This window comes from Egretta garzetta, unplaced genomic scaffold, assembly GCF_000687185.1.
Source record: "Egretta garzetta isolate BGI_Z169 unplaced genomic scaffold, ASM68718v1 scaffold223, whole genome shotgun sequence".
In the NCBI taxonomy this organism is placed as follows: Eukaryota; Metazoa; Chordata; class Aves; order Pelecaniformes; family Ardeidae; genus Egretta; species Egretta garzetta.
Genome location: NW_009259033.1, coordinates 479,419 through 489,888, shown reverse-complemented (window position 1 = coordinate 489,888; position 10,470 = coordinate 479,419). Strand labels below are relative to the sequence as shown.

Here is a 10,470-nt window from a genome sequence, read left to right as displayed (position 1 = left end):
CTGATTGCTAGAAAGATCTCACAAAGAGGAAGTGTGAATTGTTCAGTATTGCTTTTCACCTAAGACTTTGCTTGCTATCTTAGCTTAATTGTGAGTCCTCTTCTTCTAGACTTGGAATTTAAAGAAAAGGATACTCTTCATAAACGTTCCTAAAAACATTATTAGGTGCTTGGAGGAGACCAGTCTGCTCAAGTTAACACAGTAATTCCTATAGATTATTCATTTTTCTTACTTAATAAGACTTTCTGTGCTTAATTTATCTCGTAGTAGCGTATGAAGCCACGTTGCACTTGGTATGCTGGTGGAGAGCAGCATACATGTCCAAAAGGACAGAACAGAATAACACCTGGTGTAGAATTAAAAACGGAGAAATGCATTCAAACTTTGCAGACCTGCATGATAAAGACAAATGATCTCGCTGTGTTTTGAATGGTCCTGGTAGGTTTGCAATACTGAACTTGTCAGCTACGTGGATGCTTGTGAGGGTGCATTTGCAGTGGCATACATGGCGTTTCATTTTTAGAGCAGTGGTTCAACAAAACCTGTATGTATGCTCTGACACACTAGTAGCAATTTGTATACAGCGATACCAAAATTATTTGTACTGGAAGGTGAGTGTCCCTGATCTTCTGTGGGGAAGGTGAGGTACGCTTGATTTAAATTAGTTTCCTGAGGTTTCAAAACTGAGAGGTGAGAAGATTCAGAAGCCAGGCCTCCAGAGCCCACAGGACTGGGGATAATCATGAGTGCTCTTTCAGCCTGTGGATAGATGAAAGGTGACTTGAATTGGAAGAGCAGTCTTTTGTGGAAAGCTAAGATCTCTTTGCCGCTGAGGACGTGCACAGGGACAGTTATTGCAAATCATCTGCCACGTGGTGGTTTGTTATCTTGAGATATTTTTAAGTAGGACTTGGTCTCCGAGTCTGTGTTGGTTAAACTCAGTGCTTTCTTGTTACAGAGCCTTGTCTTCAAGACTTAATTTATCATCAGCTTGCTTTTATTAATAATAAATCTTTTTCTTCCATTTAGAAGAACATTTACTAAAATCTTTTTTGTACGCCCTGGCTATTTTTCAGAAGTTCATATTTCCAGGAATCATACTTCTTTTTTGACTGGTGGAGAACATCTTGTTGCAACTAGCCGATATTCTTATGAGCTTGGATAATTCCTTTTAAATGTCTGAAGAAATTTTGTTTAGAAAAATTAACAGAAGTTATAAATATTTGAGAACTACAGCTGTTTTCATTGAAGTTGTGCTGGAATGCCTTTTGTTTGAAAGAGCGTTACCCTTAGTCATAAGACATGATATATAGGAAAGGGGAAGAAGCATAACTCCGTGCAGAGGGGTTGATAGAAGCTTTTGATTTAATGTAAGGACAACTAGATGTGATTACAACTTGATTATTTTTTTTTTTTTTTCTAAGCAGAGTATTATTGGTGTAGGGTGTCATGGCTGAAACTTTAAACTAAGGGCATTCAAAAAGTTTGTTTACGCTCAGTTGTGACTCTGTGATCTCATGACCATGTAGTGTGGTTTATGTTCATCTGCAGCCAGAAGCTGTGAACAGTGTGAATAATAATTCCATCATTTGTATGGTCTGAAAATATTTAGATATTGGCTTGTGTTTTTTTGGAAGAATGAGAAAGCCATGCTGGTAGCAGGAGTTGTCTGTAAAAATGTATTTATTAAAGATTCTCTGTCTTTATTTAACAAGAAGAGCAAGGAGATATATTTAAGGTTATCACAGCAGTAACTTCTGTGGAGATACTTCTCAGTGCAAAGATAAATTAGGGATTTTGTAAAATCTTTCCATTTGTTTACATCCTTTTTCCAGACAGTATTCAACATCGATCCTCCAGAAGGCACAACAGATTTCATGCCTCATCGGTCGATATCTAAATATTATAAGGTATGGGATGCTTTGTGTTCTACATTTTTCTTAACTGGCATTTAATGTCCGTGCTTAGTGTATCCAAGACTCGGGAGGATGTGGGCAGTATAGCAAATGATACAGGGAGGATACCTAAGTTCTTCCAGGGAAAAAAACAAAACAAAACAAACAAAAAAACCAAACCCACCTCAGACAGACAAACAAAAAACCACCCAAGGAACTGTGGTTAGTTTAGGTTCCAAGGAAAAAGTGGAGCTGCACAGTAATTTTTAAAGAAACTCTGCAAGGAAATTAGAAAAGTGCAGGAAATAAGAATTTTCGAAAACTTTGATACTGCCTATTATGCAAGAAATGATGTGTTCTTCCAATAATCTGTTCTCTTGACTTTAGTTTAGCCTATTACCAAGCAAGTACAGTGGAGCCACTGAACCTTCCTGCTCCCCCCCCCCCCCCCGTCGTCCTCATAATTTATTTAGAGTTTGGAATTTATGGGCTGCGATGCTATAATAAATTTTAGGAACAGATGTGTTTTTTAGAAAAAAAAGGTAACTTCCATATGAGTTTTAAGACCCTATGCTATTTTTGTGGCCAAATGAAGCAAGACTTTCGAACACACTTTTTTTTTTTTTTCTAGTCTCCATGTTTTATTCTGGTGGACAATACCTAAATAATTGGGTTCTTTGTCTCTGCTCAGAGCAGCCCTTGAAAAGCTGTTCCCATAAACCGACTCCAAATGGCTGGTTAAATGGTGATATGCTTCTTTGATCCTTGTTTAGATACGTTACAGAAGACTGGAAGCAAAATAGGAAAGACTGACAGGAAATAATATGACCTTACTAACACTATAGAAGTTAATTACGTTAACTACCCTTAGTATGTGCTAGGTTTTTGAGGGATGAAGTGCAAGTTCATTTCTGTAGCCCTCTCTAGAAATGTTTCTGTTATTTTCCTTCAGGTACATATTCATCTGGATAACAGTAACCAGAAGAAGAAACAAAGGACAGATCTCTGGAATTCGTCATCTGCAAAAAAACAAGGTACAGGACTTCCGTCTTGGGGAGGCTCATGCAAAAGCTACGTTGAAAACTACTCAACTGCTCCTTTCTGGTTCAAATAAGAGAAAACAGTTGAAGATGCCCCAATCTGCATTACTTCACGTGTGACACAGGGAGTCCTCTGGCAAATTGTGGAATGTTGCTGTAGGCTTTTGAGTGAAACACCACCTAAGTTATCTTAAATATTAAAAATTACTCTGCGGAATAAAGGGCTGAACAGAATAACTCAGGGAGGGCATGCTCCAGATCTGTCTACGTGCAAAAAGGTTTTTTTAAACCCAAATGTCATGTAGTGCTTCTCATAGAGCTGGGAAGTCTTAAGTGCGCCTTCTTGACATGGTCCATGGTTAAAACCATTAGTAGAAGTGAGATTGGGAAAGGGGTTTTTTTCCTCCACTCAGCAGAGAACCAGTGCGTGGTTTGGTTGTAGGGTTTTTTTGGTCGTCATCTGTGAGACGAAGAGAACTGGAGTGTTAGTGTTGCCCCAGAGCTCTCTTTCTCTAGAACGTGGTAGAGGCTTTGGGACTTCAAGTTTGAAGAATTCTAGGATTGTATGAAGGTGTTCCTTTGCAGTTTTATGTTTCCAAGTACAGCTCCAATACGCTGAGTCAAGGAGGTGCTTTTCGCTTTTATAGTTACATAAGCAATCTTGGTATAAAACATTCTTGTACCAGTGCTGCTGGCGATCTTCTAGTTCAGTTATTCCAGCTGAAGAAAATAATCTCCATTTATGGAATGGTTGCTTGTATTGTCCTAGAGGAAACTTTCAGACCAACCCTTCAGGATTGACGTTGAGGTAAATGAAATGTTCTGTTATCCTCGTATCAGCCATATTTGTCTAACTGTGTTGTGTTAAACACAAAATCAGTGTTGCTAAGGCTGTAACTACCTTTTACAAGAAGGAGATTCGTGTATAGATATGATACTGAAAATGTGTGCCAAAGGTATTATAAGAGTAAATTCCATGAAAGTTCTTAGTCTCTGTTGAAATTACTCATATATAGCGGAGGAGTTATAATTGACTGGTTCATTCTGAAGCTCTGTAGTGAAGGTTCATGCAATGTGCCAGAGGAATAACACTTGAGAATGTGGACTCTTAGCCAGAAAATGCCATCCCAGGAAACAGCCTCAGGGCACTGTTACCTTGAGATATGACTTTTTTTTTTTTGAGCAACTTCCTAAATTCTTCAGGGTGTGTTGTCACTACTTGATAGTTTCAGCCTCATCTATACTTTTCAGTCTTTCTTGTTGAACTGAGATTTCTCCCTCTCCTTGGCTCTCTCCTCCCACCTATTTTGTTCCTGTGCTCTGCAGAACTTGGTAGGTAGAACTACCTCAATATAACCATGCTTCAAAACAACATATGTAGAAGAAAAGAAACTTGTCTTCTGAATCAAAGGCTTATCCTAAGGCTTCCATAAAGCAGCACCAAGCTTGGCTTTGTTGGACTTAAGCATTAATTCTTTCTGATATTTAGTTATTTTTAGTAAGTACGGTTAGGTGGAAAGCAAAATATTTTCTGATTAGAGACAATGGATGCAGATCCTTTTACCTAAGCCTTCTTAATAGAATACTCTCCAAGGACCTTTGTGAATATCTTTCCTCATAACTATCTATTTAATTACTCAGTTAAATGCTCTTGAGAACGTATTTTGTTTCACAGAAGTCCTTTTCTTAAGGACAAAAGTAACATTTTCTCAAAGAATGAGCTTCCACAAATGTAGTGGGTTTGCACATAACGTCCCTGTAAGTGTTTCCACAGAGTAAGTTCTGTTCTGTTTCTGAAGAGAAGAATGGTGTTTGTTAATCTTGCAAATACTGTTTTCCTGAGATATTGCTCAATTGGAGTTTGAAGTTAACAGGAATAATTCTAAGGAGATTTTGTTAAATGTTTGTGCAGGAAAAGGCTAACAGAAACACTTTAGGTTTATTGCATAATTTGGAGGATATATACACAAAACCAATACAAAGCAGCCACAGAATTCTTCTGTGATTTAGTAGACACAGAGTGATATATTTGGTTTTCAAATAAAAAGTGTTTCCAAGTACCTATGCAACAGACTAGCAATGTGTTGAGACTTGCACAACGTGCAAACCTAGCGGAGGCCAGACAAGACTGATCAAGTCTCCAGCTTCCTGTAGTGGTATAGCAGACTGTATAGAAATAATGCAAACCTTTTAATAATAGCTGTTTTCAAATGATTTTGTGGAAATGATTCCCTCAAGCGTACTTCTCTACAAGCTGTAATTGGTGAGGGGAAGTGGCATGGCTTGGGGTGGCTGATAGATCACTGCCCTAGCTATCAGTTCTGTGCACAGATGCCACTTCTGAATGTGATAGTGAACTGTTGCAGTTTTACATTAAGATAAAATGCTCTTGTGCTTGGTTTGCTCTAAGTCACCATGTTGTAAACTATTAGCAAACCATCTCGCCATGGGTTAGCTGAAACCTTTAGTGAAAGGTTTAAAGCCATTGGAAACTCCTGATGGAGAAGGGGTTCTTCTCTTTTCAAGCAAGAGCAGGGGTGGAGATATATTTCAGTAACTTCAGTCATTTGTCCTTCATCCCAGTATTCTGTAGTTCTTCTACCGTGCTTCCCCTTCCAGTTGTCCTTGACAGCAAGCAGTGAATCGGTGGATGGTGCACAGAAGAGTTCTGTCTGGTCACTCTGCCTGTTACTTGCTGACAAAACAATCTGATGCTCTTGTCTTTTCTATAACCATCTTTTGACTATAAGATATAATAAAGTGTAAGGGAGAAATGTCCTTGTAAACTCATTTTCAAATGGGCACAGTAATTAAATCTGGGAAGGACCAAAGCAGAACGTATCATTAGCTTTGGATGCTGGCCGTTTGACTTTCAGAAGTTCAGGTACAACGTGCTATATGCTGTCACACTCTAATTTTTCCACTTACAGACATGCTGCTTGGTGTTTTCTCTTTATTTGCTACAGGAAAGACCTTAAGCTATTGGTGTTTCAGCCCTGGATACAGCATGCATGAGCTCGTTCGACAGGGAGTCAGGACAATTATCCTTACCAGTGGGACTCTCTCCCCCCTCTCATCGTTTACAATGGAAATGCAGATGTAAGTACCTAGGTCTGTGAACAGTACCATTACTGAAAATGCACAATCTGCTCTTGTGATTTTTAGGTTTTATCTCAGGATTTTTGAGTTCTGGACTGGTAGCCAGTACGGAATCGTGTAATGAGTATGACCGGGTTCTTTCTTTTGTGTTTCTGTAGCCCTTTTCCTGTTTGCTTGGAGAATCCTCATGTTATCGATAAACACCAGCTCTGGGTTGGGATCATTCCTAAGGGACCTGATGGAGCTGTGCTTACTTCTACCTATGAAAGAAGGTAATGAACTTCCGTGTGGAATTCTGCTTTGAAGTCCTGGGTCCTGACATTTTGGGTTCTGCTTACAGGAGGGCGCTAGTGAAATAAGGGGTCTCTGTAGTGCTTTTCTTGCTGAATAACAACCCCCTTTAACCACTACTGTTGAAAATTTGGAACTGGAGGGCTGGAAAGGATCAAACGTCAAGGCACTGAGTGCACTAACAGTCCTTAATGGCCCTGACCAGCCTAGCTGGGACTTTGACCCACAAGCATCACCCAGGAGCTCCACTTAAGGTCTGACATAGCCCAAGCTGTAGGAGCATCTGTCTCCAGCTCCGTTGTAACCACACCTGGCCATGGACCCTGTTGATCTGACCCTGACCTACTGACTGACTTCCCAGTTTGACCCTGGACCTGTCTGTCACTATGGACCTGCCTTGCTGTCCCGGGACTGTGACACTCCTTACTGGACCAGCTGGAAGGGTACTCAGCAATTGTAATGGATTTTTACAGAGAAGTAGTAGTCTGGAAAACCCTCAGGCTGTATTTTTCATTTTCAGAAGGTTATTGTGCTGTTTCAGTGTATTTTGTTGAAGATACTGTCTTTTGGAGGGGGAGGTTGGGGATTCCTCCCTAAGGCCTAGAACACCTTTTTTTTAAAAATTTTTTTTTTCTTTTTGAAGGAAGAGAGTTCAGTGTTTGCTGTGTTTTGACAATGTCTGTGTGGTGACACCTGTATTTGTAGGTCTTATAAAAATAAATATGATCTTTTTTTTTTTCCCTGCATATGTAAGTTTCCTGGGAAAACAGTATGCAAAACTACAGGGCTCTAAACCACAGAAACACGAAGGCATGAGAGAACAGGTCACTTTTCAGTCAGGGCTGGAAGAAACGGATAAATACTGCTCATTGTAAAGCAGTACTTTTTCAGTCAGAGCAAAAGTGATTTACTTGGCTTATGCCATGAGTAAATAATAACCACAGTAACCAAATTCACCCTTTTTGCCCCTGCAGCCTCACCACACCTAATTCATCAATAATTATTTTAAATAGCTGTAATGTTAGTCAGGCTTGGCAGCATCTGCAGACTTTTCCGGCAGAACTTTCACCCTTAAATTTTTAGTATTAATCATAAAACTCATATGGCTGCCCATTTCCACTTGTTACCTTTTGATAATACTGAAACTTAGATCATCTTCAGTTCTACTACTAACAATATTTAATACTGATATATTTAATACTAATAGTAACGTGTATCATGGAATGGCAAGGGTTGGAAGGGACCTTGGGAGATCATCTAGTCCAACCCTCCAAGGCACTACTAATTTTGTGTCCTTGGTATGGGTGCTTGCCCCAGGAAGGGGAGGAACTGGGAGTATGGATACGCTATTTTAGGTGAATAGCAGAGGAAGGCAATATGTGTGGAAAAACACAGAAAAGGAAATGCAGTGATGTTACCTGATTTTTCTTCTTTGTAGGTTTTCAGAGGATTATTTGTCTTCTCTAGGGAAAACAATTGGTAAGTGAAGCGTGAGGATTTCAGAAAATGGTTGTTGCACAGGATTTTTGGAAATCTCCTAGAAGGCTAAATACTAAAGCAGACGTAATAAGACAGAGAAAGGGAAAGGATTGCATTGCATATCTAAATGCTGTCTGCTTCTGTCTGGCCAGGCAGCTGGCTTCTGTAATTGCATACAAAAATGAGTTTGAGTCCTTGGTTTAATATTTCCAAGTTAGGAGTTCATTTTTATTGTCAGCTGTTTGTGTTTGGGTCAAAAATGTGCTTCCTAAACATGGTCAGAAAGTGGCACAAACTAGAAAATCAGCGGACAGCAATGGTGCAGCCAAGTGTCATTTGCAGAGTAGTTAATGGTCACAAGAAGTCAATGCATTTTCTTGTGATATTTTTAAAGGTGCTGTGTCAAGCCTGCCTTAATTCAGCATTTATTGTTTTGGTAATGCTTTACAGATATAATAGAACTACAAAATTTTAAGACATGAGGACAGAGTAAAAGAAGAGCATTTGTGTAGCTTGGCTGAGATCAGATTGAAAGGAATCTGTTAAACCTAAAAGTGTTTGAAAGTAATGGAGGAGAGTGCTCTGAGGTGTTGCACTTGGCCTAAGAAGGTGAAATGAAGAAAATGCTTTCACAAACTACCAGATTAATGTTTTTTTCAGTAAAGTATAAACTATTTGGCTAGAAAAACGTATACTATTTGACTAGAAAACTTGCAAAAGCGATCTTGTGGTACCTTATCCATTGCTTTGAATGTTTAGACTGCAGTGGACAAAGAGTGGAGAAAATAGTCTAGAAGTAGATCCTACAAAAATATGGTCTATGGTGTTTGGTGTAGCTTGTAATATCTCTTCTCCTGTTAATACTACCCTTTTAGAAAGCTAGTTAGGCATCTGTGTTAAAGTTTGTACCTTGACAAGATTATCGAAATTCTTTAAAAAAAATGAAACAACTTCTAATACATGAACATTTGTGTCAAGAAAGTAGAAGAGATTTTGGAAGGGCTCCGTGCTGTTAGTTTATTTTTCCTCTGCAGTCTGTGTACTCCATCCCAGGGTGAAAGTGCCCTCGACTGTACACTTGCCTATCTCGTTGTAGGTAACCTTGTGCGAGTTGTACCACACGGACTGTTGGTGTTCTTCCCGTCGTATCCTGTCATGGATAAGAGCCTGGAATACTGGAGAGTATGTTAATTGCTCTGCCTCCTTAGGTGGTTTTGTTGCACATGTCAGTTTGTAGTTACGCTGTCTAACCACGCTCATAAATTCTTTGTTATTAAGTACATTATAAAATCTGGGAGAAGAAAACCCAGGTCAGGCTTCTTTTGTTTTGTTTTGATTGCAATACACCGAACTGCAGCATTGCAGAAGCCAAACCCAAAAGAATCTTCATACATTATCTCATCTCAGAGTTTATTTGATTTCACCAGACTTCTCCTTGTTAAACCTCCAAATTATAGTTGGCCTAAGTGTTTCAACTCTCAGGGGGAAAAAAATCCCAATATGAGCATTTCTCTTTAATTTGTAACTTTTGTAACTGCTGTGCTGATGACTTGAGTGTCCCAGGTGAGACTTGGTAGAGCAGCTCTGTTTTAAATGCTCCTCCTCCTTAAAGGTGAGTGCTGGGACAGAGGTGTCACACTGCAGAGCAGGTCACTGGGAGGTGGATGTTGGGAACTTGCAAGTTAGAAGGAAAAGAATTGGATCTCCCATCTACAAAATGTCTGAGTCACACCAACTGCAAGGAATAACTGTTAGTGTTGGTAGTTTCTGTTTCCATCTCTCTCTGTCTTTGGCAAGAGAGGAGCAGACTGTGTTGGGAAAGTCTGTGGTAACCACTCCTGAGCATTTCCTTTCTTGTGGGCAGCACTTCTGGTACATGCTTACTTTCACGTAGCCATTTCTGATACCTTCATTATCTGTTTAACAGGAGCATGATTTTGCTAAAAGGATAGAAGAAGTGAAGCCCATGTTTGTGGAACCCAGAAACAAAGGAAGCTTTTCAGAGGTTGATTATTTGCATTACATACTTATAACATTTTCAGAAACTGGTTTTATGTTTAAATGTTAAAATAATAATAATAACAATAATAATAAGTTTTATCCTAGGATAAAATGAAACCTCTCCTGCGTGCCTCTTTGAAGTGTAGTTCTTCTGTGCATCTTTCCTTTACTCTTTTGGCTGGTTGTGCAGGGTACAGTCTTCATTTGAAGTCCAGTGATGAACAGTGGCTAATGTACATGTGTTCTGAGTAATCAAAATGGTAGAGAGCTGTGGCTTCAGTAGTCAGAATCTTTTAATGTTCTGTGGGTCATTTCCTCCCAGCTTGTCATACTTTGGGTGTTAAGGAATTGCACAGTGTCATCTTGCTTATTTATAGCTGCTCTATTTGCTTCTTCGAGTAAATAATATCCTTGAATTCCTTTCTTGGTTTGCCTGTTTTACTCAAGAATCTGCAGAAACACAGGACAGTCTGTGTTTTACCTTCTCATCACAAGTACCTGACATTAATAGTTTATGCTTACCCAGATGTATTCCGGATTTCATGGTAATGTAAGGGTTTTGCTAAGCAAATGGCTTCTCACAGTTGCAATTAGTAAAAGTAAAGAAAATTATACTAAGCCAAATAAATCACAATTTAGATCTTGGTGTACAAGTCAAATTTAGC

At 39.2% G+C, this 10,470-nt stretch overlaps 1 protein-coding gene across 1 annotated transcript in view; it reads left to right on the top strand.

The window, feature by feature from the left end:
- RTEL1 (regulator of telomere elongation helicase 1) overlaps nucleotides 1-10,470 on the top strand; it is a 51,249-nt gene that overhangs the window by 14,649 nt on the left and 26,130 nt on the right. The window contains exons 14-20 of the mRNA XM_035890360.1: nucleotides 1,836-1,910; nucleotides 2,848-2,929; nucleotides 5,902-6,034; nucleotides 6,193-6,306; nucleotides 7,764-7,804; nucleotides 8,901-8,986; nucleotides 9,732-9,809. Of these exons, the coding sequence (XP_035746253.1) occupies nucleotides 1,836-1,910; nucleotides 2,848-2,929; nucleotides 5,902-6,034; nucleotides 6,193-6,306; nucleotides 7,764-7,804; nucleotides 8,901-8,986; nucleotides 9,732-9,809 (609 nt within the window). The remainder of the gene's footprint in view (nucleotides 1-1,835; nucleotides 1,911-2,847; nucleotides 2,930-5,901; nucleotides 6,035-6,192; nucleotides 6,307-7,763; nucleotides 7,805-8,900; nucleotides 8,987-9,731; nucleotides 9,810-10,470) is intronic.